Below are 14,701 nucleotides of genomic sequence, written 5' to 3'. Positions count from 1 at the left end.
TATATAATATCACAATTCTCCCCTTTTAAATGGCAATACATTACTGTAACACATAATACTATATATTCTAATATATTGCTTATTAAGAATATATTGCCTATTTATGAGTACTGAATATGTACAATTTCTCAGTACTGTAGCCTTTATAAAAATGTTTTTTTATATTTATATTTTATATTCTTTATTGTTTACTTAGTATTACATTATTTACTACAGATTTTTAACCTTCCTTTTATTAGGTTATTTTTTCTGTATTTATCGCTGTCTGTGTAATCTGTATACAACATGCGAAATCTCTCTGTCTCTATATTTGTCTGTTTACCTTCATTGCCGTCTATCTATACTATCTGTTTATAGTATCTGTCTGTCTACCTGTCTTGGTGTCCGTCTTTCTCTCTACCTGTCTATTTTTGTATTTGTCTGTTTACTTATATTGCTGTTCTATCTATCTATCTATCTATCTATCTATCTATCTATCTATCTATCTATCTATCTATCTATTCTATGTCTTTGTATTCGCCCCGTTTACCTGTCTGTCTGTCTACCTACCTGTCTTAGTGTCCGTCTATGTTTCTCTCTCTCTGTCTATTTTTGTATTTGTCTGTTTACTTGTATTGCTGTCAGTTTATCTATCTATCTATCTATCTATCTATACTATCTGTCTGTCTACCTATCTTGGTGTCTGTCTGTTTCTCTCGGTCTATCTTCGTATATCTGTATGCATATCTATCTATCTATCTATCTATCTATCTATCTATCTATCTATCTATCTATCTATCTATCTATCTATCTATCTGTCTGTCTGTCCACCTGTCTTGTCTGTCTGTTTTTCTCTGTCTACTTTCATATATCTGTCTTTCTGTCTGTCTGGTCTATCTTTACTCTTATATTAAGGCTGGTTGTGCTTTAACAATGTATTTAGCAGTAAATTTCCATTATTTCCATTATTACTATATTTAGTAAAATCCTATAAAAGCTGCTTCCTCCTCCTCCTCCTTTTATTCCTCCTCATCATCATCATCTTCCTCATCTTCATCTTCTAAAGGGTACGGAGAGTTCCGGATGTCCAGGAGAAGGAGGCTCAGTAAAAACAGCAGCAGAAAAACGAGAAGCTTCAGAAGCTCTAATCTGTTTCTGTTTTACTGACATATGTCTAATTACTTTCTCTATCTTTATATCTAACTCGGACTGTTATTATTATTAATCTAAATATTATTATTACAATTATAAATATTATTCCCAATCAATCAGAGACACAAACAAATCTCCCCAGCCTGCACACACAAAGAAAGGCTTTCGCAGGGCTGTAGTTACTCAGCTATAAACACATCCCTTTATCCTCTTTTTTATCTACGAAAATATCGTGTCATCACGTCTTAATGTCTTTAATTATCGTTTGATACGAATAAAAGGTTAAAATAAGAGGTTTAATTGTAAAGACATTGCGTTTTTCTATGCTTTAAGCGATGCTGAACTTGGACTTGTCCAGTCCACCTTAAAAAATGCAGCCGTTGCAAACAAGCAGCTCAGGCAGGGAGCTCATCCGCCCGCATTAAACCGCTGCAGCTTTTAAGGTGGACCGGATAATAAGAAAAAGATAAGAAGGCAGCAGCATTACTTCAGCATCAGTACAGTAATAAATGTAATTATACACGTATATAAACATATATAAACAGAGAAAAATACTAATCTAATGCTAACGGCAACCTAGGAGATATTTTTTATTAAATTAATCTAATAATATTTCCTAATTTAAGGATGTTTAGGTAATTCTGACATTAATAAACACTTGTTAAATTCTGCTAATTTAAATTCTATAATACAGAAAGCTAATAAACACTATAACTCAGTGTAATCTTCAGGAATAAAGACACAAAGCTGGTCGGAAGCAGGATCAGTACCTGTGTGTATTCTCCTGTCGGGCTGCAGATCCTCAACAAGCAGCTGAAGCAAAACAACCTCGTTTTAAAGCAGCTATTTGCGCAAAACAGGCGCAAGCGCTCATGGGAAATGTAGTTCAGCACAGCTGCCGATCTACATTCACAGAGCTGGCTCGTAATCGCGAGTTGAACTACATTTCCAACAAGCCCCGCCAAAAAACGTAGGATTGTGCGTAGAGGATAACGCAAAACTTTAGATTATAAGAGCGCCTTTAAATGTGGGTACGATTTATAGTACTACATTAAATGCTTTAGAATGCTGATTAAAAGCAGAAAATATATACAATTTTCAAAAAAGAATTCCTAATTTTTGTCAAACAGATGTAAAGACAAAAAGTTGAAAACCTTTCGCGTAATTTTTCTTATTTGTACCTTTTTTTTAAATGACATACTAGTACACCCCCACACACAAAAAAAAGAATATTGAAAAGTGTGCATATTTTAAGCATTTATTTCAGTTATTGATAATGATGGCTTATAGCCCATAAAAAATCTCAGAACATTTAACTATTATATAAGACCAATTGGTACTTTTTGCAGTGTGGGCTGTGTGCCAGGTCTTGCTGGAAAATGAAATCTCCATAAAAGTTTAGTTGTCATCTGCTGGTGTTGAACCACTGTGTTTTATTATCAAGTCTAAAGTCAGTGAAGTTTTGCTTTCCCACAAAATCTTACAGCACTTCATGCTTCCCTCTGCTACTGACAACTTTTATGGAGATGCGGATTTCATTTTCCAGCAGGATTTGGCACACTGCCCACACTGCCAAAAGTACCAACTGGTTTTATATGATATTCTAATTTTCTGAGACACTGATTTTTGGGTTTTGGTTGGCTGTAAATCATTATCATCAACAATAAAAGAAATAAACGCTTAAAATAGATTAGTCTGTGTGTAATACATCTATATAATATATGAGTTCCACATTTTTACTGAATTACTAAAATTAGGTAACTGTTCAATGATATATATTTTTTGAGATGCACTAGTATATTGGTTTAATTCAATATAAACTATTTTTTTAAGATAAAAAAAAAATGGACATATTGATATATATGTGTAATTTAATTCCAAAAAAGACTGCACAAGGGTTGACATTTTGGATTTTTTTTGTTGGTTTCTTAAGAAAGGACACTCTAGTGACCTTCCTATTTCACAAGCTCAAACACAAACCAATATTTCCTAAATTTTGCTTCATTTATCACTTCTAACAAAAAAAAATGTGACAGCATGAACAGGCTCTGCTCTCAGACAACCCTTTAACCTAATTAAGAGCTAAGTAATTACTAATTCATAATAGTGCAGTGCTGCCTCTACTCTACTGGCGGGTCATGCATCCTGCACAAACAGATTAGCTGTGAATATCTACAATATAAAGATGAACCTGGGCTCAGCGTACCACTAAACACAGTATACAGCTCTGGCAAATAAACAGGAGAGCACTTAAAAAGAGAGGAAGATGGACGATCACTAGCCATCAAACCAAACTTAACTGCTTGAATTTTTGCACCAGGAGTAAAGCAGCATAAAGTTATCCAAAAGCAGTGTGTAAGACTGGCGGAGGAGAACATGATGCCAAGATGCATGCAAACTGTGACTAAAAACCAGGGTTATTCCACCAAATATTGATTTCTGAAAACTTTATAAATATGAACTTCTTTTCTTTGTATTATTTGAGGTCTGAAAACTGCAAATAAATTCTCTAAACGACAATATATTTTATTTGGAAGAAATGTCCGTAGTTTGTAGTCTCATTTTTTCCCCAGAGCTGTATAGATCAATATAAGAGGAAAAAATAAAAGTCAATACAGTATAAGAGGGTCAGATCAGGAGAAACACCAATATGTTCTAAACAAGGTCACAGAAACTGGGACCCATCTGAACAGACTGGCCTATAAAAACTCGTCTGAGGAGCTGATGTAATGAAGTGCAGTTATTAATAATGCAAAAATTTACACAGGGCAGCAGGTCTCAGCACCAGGGTTACAGATACCAGCAGTTTACACTCCAGAATTAAATATTTACAATACTTACACAAAATGGGCCTCATTCACAAACAACTCCGTTCTTAAACCATATTAGTGCACTTTTTACGAAGAATGTGATCTTCACTGATGTTTTCTTAACTAAAACCAGAACGTAAGAAAACTCCAGAATAGTTGTTCTCACACACAATCGACAGGTTATAGTGGGTTTTGTTTCTTATGCATGTATAGGTCTTTTTTTTTTTTTTTTTAAAGTAGCTTATATATAAATTAGGTTTTCTTTTAAATCATGAATCACGCATGATAAAATCAAGCCTTGTTTAGCGATTTATTATTTTAGATTTTCTAGGAAATAGCAGGGAACTCCTATGCTAATTTAGAAAACTGGCACATTCTTTCAATTAAGACACAGGATTCACCTTCCTAAAGAAAAATTTAGGATTACATTTTCTGTAGTAACTCAATGGGTTCAGGATGTATGATCATTTATTAATGAAACATGCTTATGCATGTGGAAGCTTTTCAAGAGCTTCCGCCAGTATTTTATTTTATTTGTTCAGTATGTCACAGAAATCTGCAAGGGATTTAGCCTCCAAATCTGAAATCTGCTTGTCCCTGTGTGTCAATCTGACAACCCGCATGAACTTTGAAATCCTGTATAAGGAAGAATGATCACTTGCAACACGTTAAAAGATCAGGAAAATGCCAAAAATGGTGATATTGCCCATTACCCATGACTGATTTCATTTTAAAGCATATGAAATAATACATTAAATATATTTAAAAATATAGTAGATAAGATCCTGACTTAAAATAAACAAAGAAATAAATGAAAGTACCAGACAGTACCGTGAACACACGTATTTTTTTATTTTTATTGTATGTACAAAACGCACATTAGACGCGGGATGGGTACATCATCTGAAAAACAGAAAGAGAAGGAGAAATTAATGTTACGTTCATGAGAATCTCCACAAATCACACAACAGTTTGTGAAAAGTAGCTATTTATTTTGTAAAGGCCAACCTCAAGAAAAACTGTCTAAACAGAGGGGAATCTCTAATCACACCAAAGTTTAGACCCACTTAAAGACATCGTTTTAGCAGTTTTTCTATTGTGGTCCTGCACAATTGATGTATATTGAGACACGCATTGCCACATAAGGCTAATTTAATCTTCTGTTGCAACTACACTGTTAACTTCTACCATGTAATATATAGAGATTATATCCACTGTGATAAATCACTACCAATAGGATTTATCTTACTCCAATTTGGTAATAACCAGTGTTGGGAGTAACGGCGTTAAAACTAACGGCGTTACTAACGCAGTTACTTTTTTTCAGTAACGAGTAATCTAACTAATTACTATGACTGTAACTATAACGCCGTTACCATTTCCGACACCCCGTTACTGCACGTTACTTTAGCAGCTCTATGAACTTTTTTTTTTTATTTCGCTTTGCCCTGGTTAACCCCTCCTCTGTCTGGTGAACTTGAGCTTCTGGCCGCTGTGCCTGTAGATTTACGTGGTTTGGCGTGGTGAAGTGAGGCACAATTGTGACGATTTGCGTGCTCTAATCAATTCAGTGATTGCCTTGGACAACCCAAGTTCCGAATTAAGGACGTTAAGCTCTTTTTAGCTGCTCCGGTTTTTGTGGTGCTGCTGCTTTCTATTTTAGAGCTTAGATTCTCTGCCCGAATCCCACCTGACCTGAGGACCGACCCGAAATCTGGCTCCTATTTTTATTTTATATAAAGCTCTGGTGTGATAATCACAATGTTGCTAAGTAACCAATTATTATTGTTCACTAAAGCGAACGAAATAGCGAAAATTGAAAGTGAAAAACATTTGTGTTAACTGAATCTAATAAAAACGGTAATTAAAAGGAAAAACATAACTATCTCGAACTGTATTTTGTGTTTATAAAACTAACTAAAACGAACTGAAATTACTGATAGAATACCCTCATTTTTGTGTTTAATTTATTTATAAGCGCTGTTGTACAGCGGAGTTGTACAGCGGGAGTTGTTGTGCCGAGCGCGCGGCACTCGTGGTCCGTTAGTTCTTGTGTAAAGAGCTCGCGCTAGCAAGCCCACCCTAAAATGAACAGAAAAAATAAAAACAAAATAAAATTAAACTATAATAAAAATGAAAACTGTAATCACGTAGCTCTGGGCGCACGTGAACGCCTCCGCGTTTGACTTGCAGCATTGTGTGTAGCTGTTCTTAAAAATCATTTAAATTAAATAATAGTTCTATGCTTCTATGTTACAGTGTTAATTAACATAATTCTGATTATATTTCGCTCATTCAATCAGCCCGAAAACAGACAGTTTATGGGGCGGATCGGGTCAGGCTCATAATGACAGTTTATGGTTCGGGCTTGGGCAGAATGTGCACGGGCTCCGGCTGGGTCGGATTTTTTGGGCACGATCTAAGCTCTATTCTCTTTTGGTGAAGCTGTTATATTAATACCATTTTAACGGGCATTAAATTGTTGTTTTTGTCCATTATTTTGTTTTATATATACATATTTCTTTTGAGTGTGGCTTGGTTTGTTAAATTTCATCCCCAGACGCGTTTTTCCGCTTTTTTCAGTATTACAAGTTTTAGTAATTTTCTTTGGTTGTGTGGAGAATTTCGTTTTATTTTTTTGAAATTCGTTAGATTATATTTTTGTCAACATTTTGGGTTTATTTTCGTTTGTTATTTTTTGTTATTTTTCTAATAATAATAGTAAATGCATAATTGATTTCCTTTTTTTGACGGGCGAATAATAAAAAGTAACGCGATAGTTACTTTTACTGGTAACTAATTACTTTTATAGTGGAGTAACTCCGTTAGTAACTCAGTTACTTTTTTGGAGAAGTAACGAGTAACTATAACTAATTACTTTTTCAAAGTAACGTGCCCAACACTGGTAATAACTGATCTGATTTCTAATGATATGCTGAACCACTGATTGTCTTCTTTTTTTCAATTTATAAAGCAGATAAAATTAACCAACACAGGAGTGTGAAAAATGTCTATGTTGTAAATAAATTAAGGACTATTCAGGGATTAAGTGATTTAAAATGTTCACGGACAAAAAAAAAAAAAAAAAAAAAAAAAAAAAGATAGAGGAAAATGTTAAGATTCTCTGCCCAAGATTTCTCACTACGTTCCTCTCGCCAGGTCGGGCTGGGCTCAAGAAAATGTTCTGTAATGTAGGAGTGTTTTTTTAATGCTAATTTTAATATAAATATAAGTATGGCTTTTTTAAAAACACAATGTCTGCATTATGCCCTTGCCCTTGAAGTGTATAGCCTTACTGCTGTTTGTGTGTTTTTGGGTGTGGGCTATATGCAATATATTAAAATGTTTGTTCAGAAAGTATTTAATAATCTTAAGCATTGTTAATTATAGTAAAAGTAGAGGAAAGTCATTATTAATGATATTATGGTTGGTCTATTTGGGTTTAATAATTGTGCAGTTCATAGCCATATTGTTTGTGCACCAAGATTATAAGCTCAATATTAAAAGTTTGTTTGTTCAAAAAGTGCTTTATATTCTTAAATTAAATATTCTTAAATTACATTAGATTAAAGTAAAGTCACTGACATTTTTGTAGCCTAATTTACTAATGTTTAGTTCTGTGGACCATTGTTTGCATTGTCGGTGTTTTAATCTTTCAAAGATCTGTTATTAATAAATATTATTAAATAATATTTCTATGCTTCTTTAGTGTTGCAGTGTGAATTAACATCATTCTGGACAGATTTTGCTCATTTAAATAGCTCCAAAATGTTTTTAAAAAGCTCGGTTTTAACACTCTACTCACTAAAAATAAAAAATGTCAGGTTTAAATTGGGTTCATACTGACAGTTTATGGGGCGGGTCTGGCATTAGTTTTTGGGGCCCGATCTAAGCTCTACCACCATTTACCTTAATCAGTAAAAACACCTGACCTGCATTTCTTGATTGCTTTAATGCTAAATAAATCAGGGCTGAGATCTGCCCACAAAAACAGAATACCTAAACACACAAACCAAGTCCCCATAAAATAACATTTTTTGCCACTGATTGATGCCTATATTTATCTCCAGCCTGAGCGCAATATGGTGCTTTAGATGGAGAAATAGGGCAGGGTCAGTTTGAGCTTCAGTTTCAGCACAGCTTCAAACTGAATAAATCATGGCTCTAATCAGAACCAGGTTAACCAGTTTATTAAGGTTAAACATCCTGTTCTCTTTAATTAAGACTAAGTTACACCCTTTAATAAATAACTAAGCTGCATTAAACTGATCGTCCTGTGCCCTCAATGTTGGAGAAACTGAACTTTCATTGCAACCTATGGTTTAATTCCATATTTTTTGCCTCAAAACTGGTTTAATAATTTTTTCCTGTCCTTTTGTTGCACATTTCTGTTTTGTCAAGTGGAAATTAAGGTACATATTTCCTGGTTATTAATCACTTAGACTAGCATAGGTCATTTTTCTGCCCAATATATTACATGCCTAAATTTAAGAATTTCTATTCAAGCATTACATAAAGGGTTTCATTTTTGATCAAATGTTAAAGAAAATATATTAAAAAACAAAATCATTAAATTGGTGCTTTCCTAAGTTTTCGGCATTTAAATAACTTATTTTACTGCAGAGAAAAATGATTTTGTATCATTTTGCACTGCAAATTACTGCATTCGCTTTTAATTGTTTGCAGTTTTATATGCACACACTTTGTGGTAGATTTGTTGTTACATTACATTTTATATCATACAAAAATCAGTCTTGTAACATTTCTAGATTTTTTTCTACTTCAAGTAAAAACTAATTTGTAATAAAAATATATATATTTATTTTGTTTCAGTAGTATATCCTTTAAATTAATTATAAATTAATTATTTCAGTAATTTGGTTCAAAAGGTGAAACTCATTGTATAGATGTATTAAACACACAGAGTGATCCATTTCAAGAATTGATTACATTTTTGTTGATGACCAACACTTACAACGAATGAAAACCTAAGACAATTTGAATATTATATACATTTGTCAGTGTGGGCAGTGTGCCAAGTCCTGCTGGAAAATAAAATCTTAACACGTCATCTGCTGGTGTTGGTCCACTGTGTTATATCTAGTCAACCTTTTAATGATATTCCTATTTTTTGAGGTGCACCTGTAGTTTAGGGCTAAAAGAAGTCTCCAAAAGAGCTCCAACACAACAGAACACTTTCACAATGTTCTGAGCAGCATTTAAAGCCCAGGTTCAGCCGTTTCTATTGCTAACAGGGCCCAGATGCACAGCAGGCAAATTAATCATTACCTACAGCCCTTATTTAATATAGGTTTTTAGAATCATATCACTCAGCCCTAATTTACTTATCACAATTATTCCTATGACAACATATAGTCCAACTTAAAATAAATGTTACTGTGACCGGCCTGCCTGGGTGTTATAACTGCTGTAAAGGCAACAGTGAACTGGGATCCAAACAAACCAATAAACCGAGCTTTACTGGAACCAGTCTGCAGAATTAACTAGGAAACACAAAGTTACACTTACCACTCTTATTCTGTGCCCAATAGCCTTTGCGGGCAGGTTGCTGCTGAACTTGGCACGCACCATGCCACTGTTACCATGAGCACGCGTGACTTTACCCCAGATCACACGGGTCTTGTTGGGTTTGCCACCAGGAGTCACGGTGTTCCTGCAGAAACAGGACAGAAAGATACGAGACATTAAAACACAGACTGGCACAGAAACACGTTTTCCACTAATCAGAAAAAACTGCTTTACTGCTTTTAATACACAAAGAACACCTATAAAATCACCGTTACACACAGACCTGAACTCATAAATCAAGGGTTTTAAATTAACGGCCAAAGGATCCATATAGTGCCTGACGTAGAGAAGAAAACCAAGCACAATACAAAACTACTAACAAATTTTGTTGAATTACATGCTTTATTATTGTAATAGTACTCTCTATATATTACACAGATAATGTATAAAACCATGAAATAATTTACTCCCAAACTGTATCCAGGGGTAATTTGAAACTAGAGCGCAAGATTTATCAGCGCAATTAAGATTTATCAGAATAAAGAGCAAGGAAAAATATATTTTTTTAAATGTGTATTTGTCAGCAGGGTAAAGCAGTGGAATAGATTAGAATAAAGATTAAGAATGTGTAGTTCTTTCCACACATTATACAAAAAAAAGGTGTTTGGTATAGGGTAAAACAAGCTAAATCTTCAGACTGTACCTTTTTGATCTTTATAAATTTAATCAAGCACAATACGTAGTAAAAAAAACTAATGGCTTAACATTTGCCTAAAATTAGATTTATTTTGATCATTTATCTTAGCTCATAATATTTATATCTCTATTTTTACAGCAATAACTTGGATAAAATCTAATTTGCTATTTAGAACTAGCGGTGGGAATCACCGGGCATATCACAATATAATATACTGATGCACTGCCCACGATAATCTTACAATACTTTGATTCTGTGATGCTCGATATATCAAAACAATTCTCTACGATGCTTTACAGCATCTCTGTTACTGAAGAGGATAAAATACTCCTAAATAACTAAATACCAGGAATTATGTAGTGAAAAAACAAACACAGATTTTTACTAAGAGGTAATTCCAGTAAATTTTATACAATATGGGAACCATTCTTGAAATATTTCTTCCAACTAAAAAAAAACAGTCAAAGCTAAATAAGTATGTAGATACGGTGTGAAGATACATTGAGGCCTTTGACAAATGCTTTTAAATGATTTGCTGTGTTTGTGTTATTAGTCTATTCATTAAAATGAGATAAAATGAGAAATTCAATGCAAAGGGAGAAAATTGGGAAAATAAAGTTTTTATAATGCATGTTGATTGCACTGCTATAAAAATACACACACTTTTAATGCCACATATCAATAATGCACAGCAAATAAAGCATACAATATATCGCAATAACCATTTTGTCCTACTCCTATATAGAACTGGGCACTATGTTATCAGTCATACTTTTTTTTTGACATGCTTTACCGAGCATATCAACTGTATTTTTGTGTAATACATCCTTTAGAACTGGATTTGAAGCAAAAACTGAATAAAAAACACTGTGCATTCAAGCACTGAATAGTAATTTCTAATAATCTGTCATTGCTGATGCTGTATTATCACCATATACGTATTTTAATGAGCAGAATGAGAGAAAACTCTGCAGCAGTTAAGGCAGCTGTGTGTGGTTAAAGCCTGGAAGCGTAAATACTGTATATACAGGGACAGTGTGCTGCTAGTCCTTTCACAATTACGTTATTGACTTATAATATGGACGTGACCTCAATCATTTCTGCTCATCACCAGCAATACTGTCAGTCACGCAACGACCAACACATCAATAACAGAGCCCTTATATACAGTACCAAATTTAATGTTCGGCCCCAACTTAACTTAATGCGTTGTTACTTTATGATTTTTTTACATTGTAAATTTAATATTAGCCTCCTCCGCCGCCTCTTTTTGAACTGTTGCTGATGCAGCATTGCTAAGTAGCATCACAGCGCTAACACTCGGTTCTGATACATCAGCTCACAGACGCAGCCTTGTGCTGATCCACATCACCCTATAAGTAATGAGGGGAAAGAGCACCATCTACTGTACCCACCCAGAGAGAGCAAGGACAATTGTGCTCTCTCAGGGCTCCAGCAGCTGATGCTTTTATATTCAAAGAATTTAGTCTGCCAGGGTTGAGTGTTGAGATTAATGCATAGCGCTGAAGACAAGCTGCTTACTTCTTTGCCTTGTAGACATAGGCGCAGCGCTTGCCCAGGTAGAAGTCGACCTCCTGTCGAGTGTAGACTCCCTCAACCTTCAGCAGAGCAGTGTGCTCACGCTGGTTCCTCAGACCGCGCTTGTATCCAGCGAAGATAGCTTTGCACCACAACCTAAAAACAGAAAACAGCCACAGGCTGAGCATTCCCAAGCTTTACCAACAATTATTATAATCATTCATACATTTAAACATTATATATATATATATATAAATTTTCATTCATTTACTACAGAACTTCACACAATTTAAATTAAAAAAATTTGAAATTAACCCAAAATAAATTTTCGTTACACACTGAACAGTACAACACAGTACATCAGAAGAAGCAATATCTGGTGATTTACTGAGATAATAAACTTCAGTTACACTTCCCTTCTTTTCCAAATGATTTACAACAAATACTTAAATCAGTACATAGCCTTCACTTCAACATCTGTAATTTTATGAATGCAAATAAAAAACATATGTAATGTGGCTATTCAGAAAGCATTGACGCAAACTACCAAAAACAAAGCAACAGAACAAAACCTAAATTTAGAGCTCACAAAAACCTCCAGATGAAGTAAAATAAATTAATTACAAAATTTTTAACAGCAGCAAAAGGCCCAATAATCAAGTGTTAACAAGAGCCAATCACAACAATATACAACAATGTACACAGCAGATGAAAAACATTGCAAATTTATATAATTCAATATTTAACCAACGGAATTATAATGAAGCACTGCTGTCCAATAAAAAACATGCATCTTCACTTTTGGGTTTTATATAGTGTATAACCCTGCAGCTGATCATATATGGCCAAAATTTCAAACTGATCCTCCAACTGTAGAGTTTGTTACAGTGTGTAAACTACCCCGATTAACTAAGAATCTGACTTTTTAGGACTCCTGATGCTGTATTTTTTTCTCTGTGCATCACAAGATCATCATTTATGACAAGAATCCCAGTCAAAAGTTTCTACAGACAGCAAAATAAAATTTTACGTTCGAAACAAGTTTATTAACTTACAGTAGAAAGCCAACATTTAGCTTTTGGAATAATCGGTTCCTTCTGATCCCAAATGTCAAGGATACTTTCAAAAACTTAATTTAAGTAAACTTGAGCACATAGCTAATGTGTACCAAGACAAAGTTGAGTTTAGGTCCTACTAATTTCAAATTATAAACTCACACCAAGCATGAGTTTGGGACTTGAGGTTAATTACACCAAAGTGAGCGACAAAAATAAAGAAATCATGAAAAATGTTGGCCACATCATCAAACACTAAATGAAAGTTAAGAACACTTGCCTTCCATTCTATAAACAATATTTTGGAGAGACGTTTTTCTTTGGACATTGAGGATACCGTGTTACTTTTATCTTCGTACTTTTTATTTGACTTAAACTTCAAAAATACACTTACACTGTGCACAATTTCACCAAACTGCAGCTGCAACTAGGAACAGGTCTATACACACACACTACCTTCACCAAAACCTCCAACATGCAGTTTAAGAAGCTACTCACCTTCCAGGCATTGTGACTTATTTCTCGCCCAGGCTCTGAAACCTTTGAAGCAAGAATAAAGACATAAAATGAGAAGATTTAAAGGGAGAAAGCTTTAATAAAATGTCTCACAGCTTCTTAAAACAGCCAATAAACACACAGACCAACAGCTGACACAATTATACTTAAATTAGACTGTAGTTTGGTCATCAGAGCAGATTTAATTAGATCTAGGAGCTAAAATTAAAGATCTAGTTACTGTTTATTCAGTATGCATGTGAAGTTAAACTAGAATACAGAGTTCAGACACGTTATAACCAAGAATAACTCCACTTCTATAGCCATTAGCAGCAAAACAGCAGCATATAACCCCAGCATAATATATTCTACAGCGCTAAAACACAGAAACAGCAGAGTTACATCAGTAATTCAGCGTTTAAACCCGTTTAATATTAAACTGAATCACTGAAACTCTGTCAGTAACGGAGGAAACCCGCCCGCTCCCTCAGCAGCTCTGCCCAACAATCCGCTCCAAATCTGCACCATCCCGCCATGAAACACGATAAACCCAAGCGCTGGATAAAGATAAAGCGCTTATCTACGCGCTGAGATTAATATTAGAGCTTAATTCCCTCTAAAAACAGTAAGAAATTGATAAATTATGAACCCGTGCCGGGATTTACCTGCCTGATACGATAACAAAGATGGAGGAAAAGGACGGTCCAGCGGCGCGCCGGCAGCAAAATCACCCAGCGGCGCCCCAAACAACCGCCTGATCAAAAATAATAAACTCAATCCATGAAAATTAGTTTATTATAAAAAAAAAAAAAACAGTATTCTTTAATACTTTAATAATCTTTAAAAAAAAAACTATACTATCTATAAGATGTTTACTCTATTTTTTAGTGAAAATATAATATAAATAAATAAAAGAAAACATAAAAATTCATTTAAGTGAGAAATACATAGTTTAAATTAAAATGAGTTAATTATATGAATAAATTGATAAATAAATAATCGAGACATTATTTAATTAATTATTTAAACGTGAATATTAAGTGTATTTTATAGTTCTTTATTTGTCATTTTCAGGGATAGTAAGTCATTATTTTGAGATAATAAGATCTGAACATAATGAGATAATATCTATCTATCTAAAAATAATGAATAAGTTCCTTAACTTATTCAAGGACACAGACAGATTCGAGAACTGTTTTTTTATTACACTGCAAGTACATATTTATTTATTTTTATATTGTATATGTTGCACTGTGAGATGAGCTCCTCTAATTTCACTGTACTTGCTATAGTCATAATAAAATGCATTCTTTCATTTATTCATTAACTCGTTCATTTAAAATTATGACTTACTATGTCAAAATACTGAGACAGCAGTTACTTAATAATAATAAAACAAATGTGCTGGATTTATTTTATATTTTAGGTGGCAGGAATGGGAATTC

General features: G+C 34.0%; 2 protein-coding genes across 3 annotated transcripts in view; both read right to left on the bottom strand.

Annotated features, from left to right (window-relative positions):
• abcc5 (ATP-binding cassette, sub-family C (CFTR/MRP), member 5) overlaps window positions 1-1,971 on the bottom strand; it is a 58,049-nt gene extending 56,078 nt beyond the window's left edge. The window contains exon 1 of the mRNA XM_022665976.2: window positions 1,902-1,971. The gene's annotated coding sequence lies outside the window, so the exon portion shown is untranslated. The remainder of the gene's footprint in view (window positions 1-1,901) is intronic.
• Window positions 1,972-4,769: 2,798 nt separating this feature from the next.
• Window positions 4,770-14,002, bottom strand: rpl35a (ribosomal protein L35a). Of its 2 annotated transcripts, none has more exons than XM_022666004.2 (5): window positions 13,922-14,002; window positions 13,260-13,301; window positions 11,710-11,862; window positions 9,471-9,615; window positions 4,770-4,844 (listed from the first exon to the last, which is right to left on the bottom strand). In XM_022666004.2, the coding sequence occupies exons 2-5, from the start codon at window positions 13,268-13,270 to the stop codon at window positions 4,821-4,823; spliced, it is 333 nt and encodes a 110-aa protein (XP_022521725.1). In that variant the 5' UTR covers window positions 13,271-13,301; window positions 13,922-14,002; the 3' UTR covers window positions 4,770-4,820. The 2 variants fall into 2 exon arrangements, with proteins under 2 accessions (XP_022521725.1, XP_022521726.1); XM_022666005.1 differs by having other exon boundaries at window positions 13,926-13,952.
• Between the last annotated feature and the right edge of the window lie 699 nt (window positions 14,003-14,701).

The sequence above is a fragment of the Astyanax mexicanus genome, chromosome 9 (assembly GCF_023375975.1).
Source record: "Astyanax mexicanus isolate ESR-SI-001 chromosome 9, AstMex3_surface, whole genome shotgun sequence".
Lineage (NCBI taxonomy): Eukaryota > Metazoa > Chordata > Actinopteri > Characiformes > Acestrorhamphidae > Astyanax > Astyanax mexicanus.
Note: the sequence above shows the minus strand (reverse complement) of the source record. Positions and strands in the feature narration are given on the sequence as shown.

Coding starts and splice junctions, on each gene's coding strand:
- rpl35a (XM_022666004.2), bottom strand. Junction 9,616..11,709: donor TATGTCTACAAGGCAAAGAA/GTAAGCAGCTTG, acceptor CTGTTTCTGCAG/GAACACCGTGACTCCTGGTG. Junction 4,845..9,470: donor TTGGGCACAGAATAAGAGTG/GTAAGTGTAACT, acceptor TCTGTTTTTCAG/ATGATGTACCCATCCCGCGT.